At 33.5% G+C, this 15016-nt stretch overlaps 1 protein-coding gene across 2 annotated transcripts in view; it reads right to left on the reverse strand.

Annotated features, from left to right (window-relative positions):
- Positions 1 to 14714, reverse strand: part of LOC106622950 (acylphosphatase-2) — a 56413-nt gene extending 41699 nt beyond the window's left edge. Inside the window, exons 1-2 of one of the 2 annotated variants that reach the window (XM_036370689.2) lie at positions 14600 to 14714; positions 14299 to 14444 (exon numbers count right to left, since the gene is read on the reverse strand). In XM_036370689.2, coding sequence (XP_036226582.1) covers positions 14299 to 14362 — 64 coding nt within the window. In that variant the 5' untranslated portion in view covers positions 14363 to 14444; positions 14600 to 14714. Of the gene's footprint in view, positions 1 to 14298; positions 14579 to 14599 lie in introns of those variants that run through there. The other variant, XM_014242294.3, reaches the window with a different exon arrangement.
- Between the last annotated feature and the right edge of the window lie 302 nt (positions 14715 to 15016).

The following is a 15016-nucleotide window of genomic DNA, read 5'->3' on the forward strand; positions in this document are numbered from 1 at the left end:
ATCAGCGCGCAAAACAAAGTTTCTATCATTTTCTTAAGAGCCTTGTGCAAAAACTGATATAAACAGACGTATATGTGTGAGTTTGTATCTCTCTTTAACATATGGGTACTCGGAATTGATTCACTATATATCATATCTCCATATGGAGCTATCATAGCTCCAATATGTCAGTTATGACTGTAAATCTATCACAAGTAAAAAATTCTTTTGCGCAGTAGATAATATAATTTGTATTTCTTTAATAAATTTAAAACTTTTAATTATAATTAGTTATAATAATATTCATAAATATAAAAAAGGGGTGTAACAAAAATATAGTTAAATAATAAATTATGAAAAGAAATTTTCACTTAATTCCATGCTTGCTACTCTCAAAAGCTCTGCTGTACGTGTTTCTCCAGTTCATGAATATTTTCGAATTTAAAAATGCCTAAACAAAAGTGAAAATTAACTAAAAATATAATTTTATTTGAAACTTAATAATAACTTACGTATATTATATTTGAAAACTCCTTCGTTATTTCATAATTTTTTTAAAAACAAAAATAGTTATGGCACAGGAACACGTAACACTTTTGGTTTCTCGAACGGAATAACAGCTATACAGGTATTTCACAACTTCTCGAAACTCCTATGAAAATCTGTTTTGTCTCTTTTTGACGTATACAGAATTTCCTTTTTGAAAATTGTAAACATTTACAATCATTTTACTGTTCATTTGACTGTCAGTACTGACATAATAAATGTGAGTGTATTGGTGAACCCATCAGCAGTTTCTTGTACGGTTCTTGTAGGGCGATTTACCTATGGATGTACAAGTATTTGATCTTTATACATGTTGTACTTTTTTCTTGTGCCTTGGAGTTTAGAGAGTTCTTTATTGAGAACTGTTTAAAATTGTGTTGTGTTTTATGTATGCTGAATGCATTTTTAAAATTTCTTATTTGTTTAAGAATTTTCTTAACACAGATACCGATCAAATATTTTTTGTTAAAATTACAGATAATGTCTGTATTCTTAATAATTTATTTTTGAATAAAACCATTCACACATATATTTATATATGTATATAAGCCTAACTTTAGAGAAAAAATTCAGGTTTATATAAACAATGACATATGTATATATAGCATACAAGTATATTGCTCTATGGTATAAGACCAACTTGTGTATTATTTCTAAGTGAAATATTGAATGAATAACTCTGTTTATTACTGTTTATTAAATTTTTTCAAACCCACTTGAAACGGTGCTCACAAACTAAGAGTACACCTCATGCTTACTTGTGTATTTCTTTTACATATGTATGTATATGTCGAAACGCTAGTAAATATACTTTGTAGTACACTGCACATGCGGAGTGCTAATATTTTGTAGGTAAGTGTAGTAGTGCCACTTTGAAGTAGGCGACGTATAAGCGGCTTATATTGCAGTACCTTGGCTTGCAAAAGCGCAAATAACAGCAAATAAGCATAGTAGCAGAAATAGAGAAACTGTTCGAGGCCTGATCGTATTCCGCGAACTGAGAGAGATGAAAGGCAGGAACCATATTGTACTTTGATACCATAGAAGAACTGCGCCATAATCGGACGCTGCGGTTGCAGAGTGATTTAAAAAAGCGGCGTTGATATGAATATAAATAAAATAATTATATGTGAATGATGAATCCGTATATGAATAAATCTCCTACATCGGAAGTGGGATCGGTTGAGCCTAGAGTTCAAGATTCAGACCAAATCCTCGCAGCCCTTGAAGCACAGAGCCGGAATCTAATAGACATGAGACAAGGCCGGTAGCAGACGCAAGGCGTATTCACGTTGCTTTACCAAAGTTTAAGAGTGAGCTAGAGCGGACGCCTCTCCATGGTGTACAACGGTATACCCGATTTTTGCTGAGAATACCCTTGAAGGCGGCGCACTTGTGATATCCTTAAGCACACGGCAACGCATCACAATGGTTATCCCAAATATGTTTCGCAGGCATAACCCGGACACAATTTAAAGAGCTGTTTATTTAACGCTTTGTGTACTCCGAAATATTTCGCTATCCTTCATACAATTCTGCTGAAGATTACAGGATATGCAGAGGAAGGGTGTTAGATTCGTACAGTGTACCTTGGAACTGGGATGTCATGTCAAGGTGCTTCATGCTCCATTTCGCTAACAAGCGAGATATCAGCACACTAGAGTATCAAATGATCACTTTAGTACCTATAATTATTACTAAATATGATTGGCTCTATGAACTTAGACACGGAAGCGGAAATGGTTATGGCAAAGTCGTAGACGGATAAGGCTTTGGACATATTTATCGGAGGGTTAACAGAAGATCTTTCTCGACTGTTAGGAATAAAAGAACCTACAGATCTCCCATCGGCACTGCACTTGTACCTAAAGATAAAATCAGAGTTTCAGAACAGTGTACGCCAATAATAATAAAATCCGAAATCCGAACTTCAGAATGTCCAAAAAAAAATCTACACCAGCACCACGTACAGTAAACCTACATAATAATCCCATTTTCCAGCAACCAACACCAGTCCTACCTTGGAAACTTCTACCACAGATTTCTACTACAAATTGAAATCATACGTATCATAATATAAGTGTCTATGGTTATAGCCAACCATATAAACTCAACCGTATACAATCAAACTATGCACGCTTCCAGCATCAAATGTCTGCCAGCTCATGGCTAAATCCCCAACCTCAACAAATTTAGCAAACTGTTCCATTTGACCCCGAAACCACAACCAGCCAGACCTATGGAAGTGAACCAAAGTATCCGATCGAGAATGGTAAATAATATGAATAGACTATAATTCGAGTCTGGCAAACGACCACATATTCCTTTAGAACAAATAGAAAGGCAAAGGATATGCAATATACAAGCCGAAATAAAAATGACACAAAATGAAGCGGCCGAACACTCGACATTCTAATAGATACAGGTTCAAACAGGAACTATATCCATCCAAAGTTTGTCTCGAATTCAAGCAGTTACAATAAGTGGAAGTGTACTTACTACACCCTATAAAGTTTAGTTTACTTTTTTAAAATTCCTATCAAAGACAAAAAATGTTAGGCTATCAATAGTATCATCCCCAGAACAGTCATCTAACAGAGGCAGAGAAGATGTCCTCAGATACATTAGTTTAAAACTACCCAAAACTCTTTGCAAACCCTAATGTGAAATCAACCTATACTGCAAATGTGCTAGCGGAAATCAGAACTACAAATGACTCACCAGTTCACTCTAAAATTTACCAATACCCAATGTCATTAAGGGACGAAGCTAATAAACAAATACAAGAATTATTGGATGACTTTATAATTCGGACATCCCGATATCCATACAATTACTTGTAACCTGTGTGGATTGTTCCGAAAAAACCAGATGCATCTGGAAAGCCAAGATTCAGAATGGTTATAGATTATAGAAAGCTAAATTCAATAGCAGGTAGGTATCCCATACTTGAAATCAATCAGGTTCTCGACAGCTAGGTTGTAATAAGATTTTCTGTGTACTAGACCGTAAAAGTAGATTCCACCAAATCCCCTTGAAACCATCTGACATAGAAAAAACCGTTTTTTCCATTTATACTGGTCTAAAAATTGCTTTAGCCATATTGCAACGTGCACTTGACGATATCTTAAGAGAGCATTGTTATATCTACATGGATGACATCATCATATTCAGCAGGGATACTGAATTCCATGTCAAGAGCTTGGACACAATTTTTTGAACTTTGCAGGAAGCCAACATGAAATGCCAGTTGGACAAATGTGAGATTTTTGGAGACAAATTATAATTTCTTGGGTTTATTATTTCCGACCTAGGCGTGGAAACGAACTCAAAGAAAGTGTTAGCAATTGCTAACTAACAACTTATTAAAACCTCCTGTTCGGCTATTACATCCTTTAAAATTCAAATCTTCATTCAGAAAGATCAATTTACAGATTTTAAATTTAAATTAAATTCAGCATCTCTTTTCCGACATTCCATAGGCACGTAAATACATAGCTCAATTATACAGTTACAGGATTAATAATACTTCAGAAATATCTCAACCTCACCGTCATCAGTGGAATTACGACTAGGTTTATTTCATTATATGTTGAATTCTTCATAACAGAAGTAGAGCAAGATGAACAAATTCTACAACTCCATAATATTGTATTGCACAAGAAAATAAATTACAATTGTCACAGTAACTTATAACATTATAAATTCTTTACTGTTAAATGAAGTTGAGTTAAATAAAATTAGAAAACTATTTGAACCCATTGTCAATAGAGGAAATGTTAGAATTTTCCGATATATGCATTTTACACAAAACAACGACACTCCTTTAAATTGCTAAGATACCAAACTTTGATAAAATTAATTACCAAAACATACTTTTGAAACCAATTGTCAGAAACAATTCAATTATCCATTTAGAACAAAACGAAATATTTTTGTTTAAAGAAGAAGTAAACCAGATTCAAAAAGATTGTAAAACTAGTATGGAAATAACAATATGCAATAAGTACACAATTGTTAATTTAAGAAATTCAGATTGTATACATATATATAATTAGTTAGATGAGAACGATCACTTTGCATTTTTAGCAACGCTGAGCATATCCTACAGATTGAACAGACTGGTAACGGCTTCATCTTGTTGAACAAAAATAACGGATCAGTCACATGAAAAAACACTAGCAGTCATGCAGAGGGAAGATACTTGGTTAATTTTGAAAACGACACCGTGAACATCGAACCAATTTAAGCATCTAAAGACAAAACCTGATATAAATAGGATTGTACTGGTTCTCTTATTCTTCCTGGACCTATTAATTTGCCTAGGGCTACACGCATGGCAACGAAACAAACAGTAGATTGCGATACAAACGGCATCACTACCAACACCGGCTTTAACGCCCATATACCGAAGGTCATGACATTAAGTCCACCTCAGTTCAACAACGTCCATATATTATATTATATTTAACAGACACTTGAGAACAAGGGTAAACTAAAGGGGGAGGAGTTAAATACGCGTTTATTAACTTGCACTTTCACAAAATTGCTGACCATGCGTATGCAGTATTTCCGTCGCCAAACGAAAAATTCTACGGAAGCAACGCTCAGGCCACGCGCGCTTAGCTAGTCATGTGCAAGTTATATTTTTATTATTAGATTTTACTGTTCCTTTATTCGGTAGCGACGGAATTATGTTATTTTAAATAAATACAAGTTGAGTTCCGTTCTAAAACTGTTTTATTAAAATTACATTTCTCTTATTTATAACCTACTATAACTATCGCCGCTACTGCCATTGACGCTGCTTTTCTAAGTTTCTGCTGACGCCTAATCTTGTGTAAGGCATTGCGTTACATCTGCCGGCCACACAGTCGGTGACTACTTAAAGGTGTTGAATTGCGGCTGTCGGTTATTCAGAAATCCAAACTGCATAGGTTGCAACTTTGGCAGTTCAAGAGACTGACTTAGTTAACTATTGTTAACTACTCTCTTCTCCAAAACATGGGCGTCCTCGGCCATACCCAACCTTTCCAGTACTCGCCGCACAGCCTCCGAAGTTTCACGCATCAGTAAAACGATTAATCCAATTGTGGTTGCGGAGATGATGGCACAGATTACCGCGGTAGCGACTGGTGTAGCAATTGTTCGTATGCGTAGTTCGGAGATGCGTTGCAGGTTCTTTTCACTCAACTTGTGAAGGAATGGTAAGCTTAGCAGGGCATGATGGTAGGTTACGTTGAGTCGCGCTGAAGTCGCCAGTTGGGGAAGTCTCTTCGAATAGTCATTGAAGTTGACATATTTTGTACCATTGATAAAGGCGGTGCGTAACAAGGTAAGTGCCGTTCACAAACACTTCAGGGCCATCATTTACCACCACTATACCGTCGTCTATGACAGAGATGGGGGCTAAATCAGTGGACCTGGTGGCACAGTGGGATACGATGCCAGAGTGGAGACCTTGTGCGCAGGTTCCATTTACGGCATCTCTACAGAGCGTTATCATTGGCGTGTCAACGCAAGAAGTAACAGCGGTGATGCTACCTTCACAGTCAGCTATGATGTTATCTAACAAGTGCAATATACGGCCAGCATGAGATACGGGAAAAATAGTAATATTTTTACATAATAACTTAGGTCTAGGGAAGCTGATTACAAAAATTATTATTTCTTTATTCGCTAAAACTTTAACTCTAGCTATCCTAAGCAATTGGGTTATTGTAACTCCCGTAAAACCTTCCTTCATAACCGCCTCTGTAATAACTGTATCAAAATAACCGTATCGGAAGTTTTCATTTGAGGTTGTCCTTGTGAACCACCCTTCCCTTAATAAGAACGGTTGTTCCTAAATCAGCGTCAACCTTCTCTTCAATATGCAATTGGATGACCTTGTCGCCCAACCTCTTGTTGGATTTTTCTCCCACTTCGAAGACCATATTCTGGCGATAAGCGTTGCTCCGATCTATTTGCCTCGCAGCAATATTCGGGAAAATATGTGAACTGTCATGGAGGATCCCAATGGCCTTCTCCGCTAACAAATAAAGAGTATCTGTTTCATAGCCGGCTACATTTTCAGCTTCTATTTCTGCCGCTGCATCATAAGCAGCTTGATCGTATTGATTTTTGTATTGGGATACATCATTTTTTTCTTGTGTCAAATAATTTACGCTCTGGCGTCTGTAATCAGACATTCTGTCAGTCAATACAAATACTACTAAAGAGTCGATATATGTCGGATATGAAAAGGGGTTTCGCTTACATAATTATATTTAGATTTTCTTTCTTCTACGTTGATTGTGATCTTCTTTCTTCCTCCTTGGTTGCAATCTTCCTTCTTGCACGTTGTAATCTTTCTATCACGTTGGAATGGCAATTTGCGGATTAATAATTCAGTACTTTTCTCGTAACGACGAATTTCATGTACCGGGACAATAACGATGGGGATTGTTATTATTATTTTTTTTTTTGACAGCACTTTTCACGAGCCTTTACTTTGGGCGCCAGTTACGACGGTGTTGTCGACTACCCACGAACTATTTAAATAATATTCCGTTTATGCGATAGCGACGGTGTTGTCGACTACCACGGAATTATGTTATTTTAAATAAACACAAGTTGAGTTCCGTTCTAAAACTGTTTTATTAAAATTACATTTCTCTTATTTATAACCTACTATTACTATTGCCGCTACTGCCATTGACGCTGCTTTTCTAAGTTTCTGCTGACGCCTAAGCTTGTGTAAGGCATTGCGTTACATCCGCCGGTCACACGGTCGGTGGCTACTGCAAAGTGTTGAATCGTGTGATCGATATGTGTACTAGGAATATTCTAAAATTAATAACACAATTAAAAACGCGTTCAGCATACATAAAACACAACAAAAATGTTAACACTTCTCTGTAAACAATGCTTAAAACTCAAAAATTAGTTTTTATTTTCCTTATGCTCGATAGGGTTGACATCAGGAGATTGGGCTCGTGTTTTTTGCCATTCCTTAACAATGCGAGCGGTGTGTTTTGGATCATTGTCGTGTTGGAATACAAATGATCCTTCAAGTCCTAATCTATTCGCAGATTCGCTCAAATTTGCTTTTAAAATGTTAAGGTAATCATATTTGTTCATTGTATGCTAAATGAACACAAGATTACCTACTCCAGAAGCTGCCATATATCCTCACACTATGAGCGACCGACCACCATGTTTTACAGTGGCAGTCATATTCCGTGGATCAAGCTTAGTATTCACTTTTCTCCAGACTTTTCATGACCATCTGAGCCAATAATATTGTATTTACTTTCGTCCGAGAAAATAACAGAATTCCAGAAATGTTCGTCTTTATTTTTGTGCTCTTTCACAAACTTCAATCTTTTTTGTCTGTTAATGTTGTTTATAAATGGATTTTTACGGACATTACGACCATGGTAGAAAGCATCATACAGTACTCGACGAATAGTTTGGGGATTGCAGGTTTTACCAATCTCGTTTTCAATCTCTGTACTCACTTTTGGTGCACTCTTCTTTGGGTTCACCTGTATCGTACGCCGCTCGTTTGCATCAAATATTTTTGGCCGTCCAGATCTTTCCTTATTTTGTGTATTTCCCTCTTTTTTATATTTTTCTATTATTTTTTGAATAGTGGAACTACTTTTGTTTGTTATTTTTCCAATTTTCCTCTGACTTTTTTTCTTATGATAGTTCTCTTCCGCGCGGCGCCATGATCAAAATTTAAATTAATTTACGGTTGAAATATTATTAAAACTTGGTAATCTTTATATCTTAAACAAAAAATAACTATTTATTGATTTTGAAGGGGACGAATACTGTGTGCCAGCCGAAAACATACTGAAATGGTGAATTGCATACATACTTATGTGACATGATTTCTGGTTTTTACTGAGAAAATCCAACGGTTGTTAAACAGAAATGTGAATGACATCGATCTATCATACTCAAGACCGCGATGTTATGTGTAATTGTTATTGTAAAAAACACGAAAAGTTTAATTTTTATTTTGCAATTGATATGACTTTTTTACGCACATACCTACGTAGTGCATACTTATTTTTGTGATACACTGTATATGGTACAACAAAATTAAAACTGTTTTTACACATTGGCTGTGTCAAACAATTAAAAACCCTGACAGATGGAAGTAAAATTATGACATTTTGAGGCCAACTCCGAGGTCAAATTTTAAATGAAAAACTTGAAAGAACTTTAAAAAAAGTGGAGATTCAAAAAATAGCTAATTTGTTAGTGAACCAATAGGAGTGCGCTTAGCTTTTTCATATTTTCGGTTAAAAACAAACTGTGTTGGCAAGGCGGGGAAGTCAGCTGATATTCAATTTATTTCAAAATCTCTGATATGGAGAAAATGAAAGTTTGAATTTTTAAAGTTTTAAACGGATTATTAATATACTACACAAATTTATTTATTTTCTTTATTTAAGGTCTAGAATACAAAAAACTAAAAACAAATGTTCCTATTTTGTCTTAATTTTAACTCATTACCCATCTACAAAAATCTGTAATTATGGTTTGTTCACAGTTTCATCTGTTAAAAATAAGGTTTATCGTTATTGCCACTACTATTTACTGCAAAAATTTGACTATTGTGAATAAAAACACAAAGATTGGGCAATGTCTCTAGCTCAATATACAAGTAAGATAGGTTTTGACAAGTCAATATAAGGACCGTTTTCTCAATACCCAGTTAGTATTATCCTTAACCGCTTGTAGCTTAACTGGATGATAGCTTTAACTGACAGATTCGTTTTTACAAAGTTGTGGTTAGCTTACCTACAAAAAGTTTGATCATTGTGAATGCGTGGGGAACACAAACTATTGTAGCATTGTGAACATGCAAAATTGTGTAAACGTCATGTACAGTGGCGGACAAAAGTCTATATAAATCCCCAGTTTTCGTGGTTCTGAAAGTACACAATTTTTTTAGAAAAGTGTTGATATAGTTTTATTTTAATAATTTTTCTAATCATGATAAGTTATAAAAATTCGTTATTTAACATAAAACAACAAATTTATGGGCGAAAAACTCAAAAATTGCGTTGACAAAAGTCTAAATACAGTACAAAGGTCATACTATATGCACTACTATTTTTTGGCAAAATTCCAATAGGAAAATCTAGAGGGTTTAACCGGCTTGTTTTTTGAATTTTGTACTGAAACAGATTTAAGTCATCATGAGTTATCCGTTTTCATGACCGTCTGCTAACGCCAAGTTGCGCGGATAAGTTGCGAGTCGAAACTCTTGGATTTGCTTGAACTGACGATGCCTCAGCTGCGATTGTTTCTTGAACACGAACCTACGGAATGATGGACTGCAAAGCATGGTACCGTTGCACTATCCAAACCCCCTTTTCGGTATCTCAAGCATTAATTTTTAAAAAAATTTATATAATAACCTGCCAAATAAAAACAAAAGTAAGTTGACTACTCACACAGAAAAAACGTTATTACGGTTTGTTTTTGCAGCACGATTCGGTCGCCACCCTGTTTTTGAATATATCTAGGAAATTTTGCAGGGAAGCATTAGAAATAAAAATTTTTTTTACCGCTATTATACTCAAAGAATCCATAGTAGGAGCTTGGAATAGCATTGTATCTGTAGAGTTGCCAAATTTAGTAGAATCGATTCCAAGGCGGCTTCAAGCGGTTAAAGATTCTGACAGGGCCCAACTAAATCCTAAAATGCAATAATACCTAGAATTAAGTGAAGCTTTCGCACTAAAATACGTTATTTTAGTAATGTATGTAGACTTTTTTCAACGCAATTTTTGACTTTTTCTCTCATACTTTGTTTTTCTTCCATAACTTTGTTTTATGTATGTGCATGCTCAGAAAAGGGATCTTTTTGCCGCCCAAACTAGTGTTTCTAGGCAAGGGGACGATGAGAAAAGGCGAAGAGACGGTGCTGTTCGTGCTCGGGTGGCACGCCTTGTGGTCTTTTCCGTAACAGCTCACTGCTACGCAATTCGGCAATTCTAATTCCTTTTCATTTTGAAATTTCTTTCATCGTTGCAACAGCACTCAGTTTACAGCTGTCATTTTATGTTCTGGTTAGAAATTAACCAAGACTCCTTCTTTCGGTAAAGTTTACCTGAACTTCGTCCACAGATGGATGTATTCAAAGGTGCTGTAGAATCTGATAGTTGTCGGAATCAGATTTGAAACCGATAAAAAAGTGTAGTAGGTGTCATGATTTCAGAAGTTGTATCGGTTTTGGGTGTCACGGATACCAATGTTATCAGAAACAAAGCAAGAGGATAGTCGCTGCAGATTTGAAATGTAAGTTAAGAAATCAATTTATGTTATTGTTACGATTTAATTTATCTTTATTTCTTTAAGGAAAACATAAGAATAAAAAACAAAACTTCGTAATTATTAAATTTATGGAAAAATCTAGATATTTTAAGAGGATTTTCAAAACGTAATTTAACGCCCAAACGCGTCTTTAATCAGTCGATAATGTGATTGTATGTATGTAAATCTGTAAAGTAAGTATGTATATACTATATATTTACAGGCATTCATATGCAAACCAAATATCACATGCGTATCCCTGGTGCATTAAGTGGATTACTGTGATCTCTTATTATTTAATTTTATCGTTGCTTTCTTCCTCCATTAAAAGTTCAAGTTAAGCTCTTTACCATATATTGAGAAAATGACCCTAAATATGTTGTCTACTTCTTCCATATAAAATAACATAATATATTAACGTGCTGGTCAAATAAAACATGCCTAATATAATGGGAAACATTTGTAAATATGAATTTACTTAGATTACTTTATAAGCGGAGTCTATTTAGCCATGTCCGTTTGTCTATCTGTATATACTCGTGTCTCAGTTTTTGAAATATCGATGTGAAATTTAGCACACATCCTTTTCTCTCCAAAAAGCTGCTCATTTATCGAATATATTCTTCAGATCGGACCACTGCCAATCAACTGAAGTTAAGGGAATTTCTTAATTCTATTTAAAAGGGGAACATGCAGAAAAAGAAATATATTTATTAATTTACAGATCATGAAAGTTTTTTTGGAATAGTAAGAGCAATACTTCCCGAAACCAAGAAGCTATTGAACAGAAATGAAAATTTAGTATATTATTGAAATATTTTATATATTATTTATTGTTTTACTAGGTGAAGAGAGCAGTAAAGGGACTACAGAGGGTGCGAAGGAGTGCGTCTTTTTCGAGGACATTATTGAAATGTGTACATCATCAAAAAATAATTACCACCTACCTTATTTACTGGACAGCGGTGATATATAGAGCTTAGAGAAACTGAAATTATTATATGATTTTTGTACTTATATGTATATAGCTCTTAGAAATATTGGAAAAATAGTCTAAAATGTTATCTTTTATTCAACTATAGGAAAACTGAAGTGGTATATGGAATTTTTATATGTACATATAATATGTATATATTCCTCATGAATATTATGTGATCACTTCTTTCCCTTTAAGTTTCAACACAATTACACATTTTTCTTTACAATGCAATAAGAAAAAAATTTTCCAAGTTTTTGGAAATACTATGTTCCTTCTCAACAACTCAAGTTGATCGTACAGGGTTAGTGTATTTCGAATTTCCCAAAAGGACAAATTTTGCTACCTCCTTTCTTGATCTTATCGAATGAATGCGAAAAAGAAAACATGATTGTCATTAGTGCCAACAGAAAATACCAAAAGTGAAAAAATGCTAGTCATTTGCATTCGTAAGAGACAATAGTAAGTTGACAAACTTCTGTGTAATTTTATAAATATGTAATATAATATATTTTTTTTTTCTAGGATAATTTCTAATAGAATACTCTAATTTCAAACTGTGGTTTGATTCAGTTAGTATACTTCAAATAAATGAAATGAGAAATATTTTTTATTAAAATTAATTTTATTTTCAGGCATACAAACATTCTAATGAAAATGTGATGGACCGCTCCGGTCAAAATTCCTTAATCCATTGTAATACATAGTTATGTTGTAGATCCTCAAAATAAGATCGTTGGTAAGTCACGTCTACGCGGCCAATCACTTAAGCGCCTAGATACTTCGATGATTGATGAACCTCCAACAGAAGCAACCCTGGACTCATTTATTGATGTAAATTTTATATTTCATGTTATAAGTTGTCCATTTCGATTGTTATTTAAAGGTAAAAAATTTTTTGTTTAGACAAAAATACCCCAAATAAATTATATCCAGCATTTGGTAATATGCCAGTGCAGATAATGTTTGTACGTGATAAATACGCCTTCGGTCTTTTTACTTATAGTAGTAAGTGTACATATAGCAATACATTAAAAATACTTGAAGTCAATAAATATCTTGTATCTTTATCAGAGACTGTAATCACTATAAGTTTTATTTAAAATATCACGTACTCATTATACATTGAGTTTTAGGATTTTCTTCACCGATTACGATTAATTTTACAAAAAATCATAAAGAATTATTATTTTTGAGTAAAAAAATTAAATTTACAAAAATCATTATTATGTATATACATATATATAATCATTATTTATGTATGTATATATAATCATTATGATTTTTATTTATTTTTGCTTGAAATACAACTCACTTAGATCACAGGTTTCTTATGAAGTATTTTGATAACATCGTTGCAAGAACGTAAAATTAATCGAAATTCCCTGAAGAAAATTATAAATATCCGAAATTAAAAAGTCATTATAAAAATGCTAAGATTTTCGAGAAAGGATTAACATGACGTTATCTGTTTTTTGTATGTCGATTCTAAGTGCTTAATTTTTTCATTTAAAAATCAGTTCATTTAAAAAGAGTTAGTTGAGAATTAAATTGCCATGTCCCTTATTCAAATAATTAACTTCCTTATCGATTACAATAGCTGAAGGTTCAAAATCTTCTTGCTTTACACAAATGCACTAAAAACGGTGTTTATAAAGAATCTAAATCTCTGTTAGAGGGGTTGATATTGGTTTGTATGGGCGAAATCGAACTAACGCAATGCGCACAAAATGCCGTTAAGCGAAAAACTGTGAAGGGCTATAACTAAGCCACATATAAGATATAAAACTGTAATTTACTACAGGATGACCAAGTATGATGGCGCTAAAATGTTAAAAATGGGCGTGTCCCACCCCTAATAAGTGTACATACCTCAACAAACTATTAAGGTTATATTAACAAAACTCCTTCTCATACAGTGTAAAAATAGGTGAAAGCCACGCTTTTCCCCATAAAACGTTTATGTTGAAAACTTCTAAATGCCAAACCAAAAGTTAATGCAATTATTTTAATCACTTTGTTGAATTTAAATCACATATATCTTATTTGAGTTAACTAGGTTGATTTAAATATAAACATCTCGGACACGAAGCAATATGTAATAATGAAACTAACTGAGATGATGACCTATAATATAAGTTAATAAGATGCCAAATATGATTGTACTCCATCCACAGCTTCGTCTTATAATGAATGTTGAATTTACATAAATTTTGTAATATAACATTTTGGCAGCACCTCAATGTATTTGTGTCAGTGTTAATTTCATTTTTGATAAAGACATCTTCCATTAAGTTTATATTTCTAATTGATTGCAATCTTAAGCATTTAGAGAACTAAAATATATATTTGTGAATTCTATAAATAGATTGTAAATACGAGCCAATTTAATACAGAGGCCGAAAATTTAATTTTCAGAAATTATTTTAGCTCTTTTTCATACTCAATTTCAAGCATCAAATTTATCCAATGCTTACCTTGGACGTGGCCAAATACTTCAAATTCCACTGAAATAAACATTCGAATATCAGGAATGTCCATGCTTATTCTATTATCGCTGCTCTGATTCTTTGCAGTTGTGATATAATCGTGTAAAATTCCGATTGAGGCACCTTCTATATATCTATGCATATATGTAGATTAGGATATATTTATTTACGTAAATTTTTATTGACACATTTTTCTAATAAAAAACACAGCAATCGCTTTGCTTAATATGTATATAAAATTGATAAGAATAAGTAATTTTGTTTTAAAGACTACCGTGTATAGACTAACTTTAATGTACAATTTTGAAATGGAATACGATGAAGAAATACGATTGCTTTTGATTTGCTGTACGATTTGGTTTTTTCTTTGTTACCGAACCCTCAAATGGCTTCTCGAATACAACCAATATACTACAACATTAAATAAGAATCAGTTTAAAAATAAATAAAATTAAACAAAAACTCATTTACGAACAAAAAATAAATTAATTTTGTTTTTTCCATTCATGAAATTGCTGATTTGTTCTAGCAGTAAAGCAGAAGTAAAAAACAACTCAATTAAATGATATATTGAAAAATTTGACTTCAAACCTCCCTGTACTATACTAAATTAAGATACTCATATTTAATATATTGCTATTACTAACCAAAAACGTGGTTTAAAATCAATCAGTTTTAAATTGGCTAAAAAGTTTCTTTAAGATAT

Source organism: Bactrocera oleae, chromosome 3 (assembly GCF_042242935.1).
Source record: "Bactrocera oleae isolate idBacOlea1 chromosome 3, idBacOlea1, whole genome shotgun sequence".
NCBI lineage: Eukaryota > Metazoa > Arthropoda > Insecta > Diptera > Tephritidae > Bactrocera > Bactrocera oleae.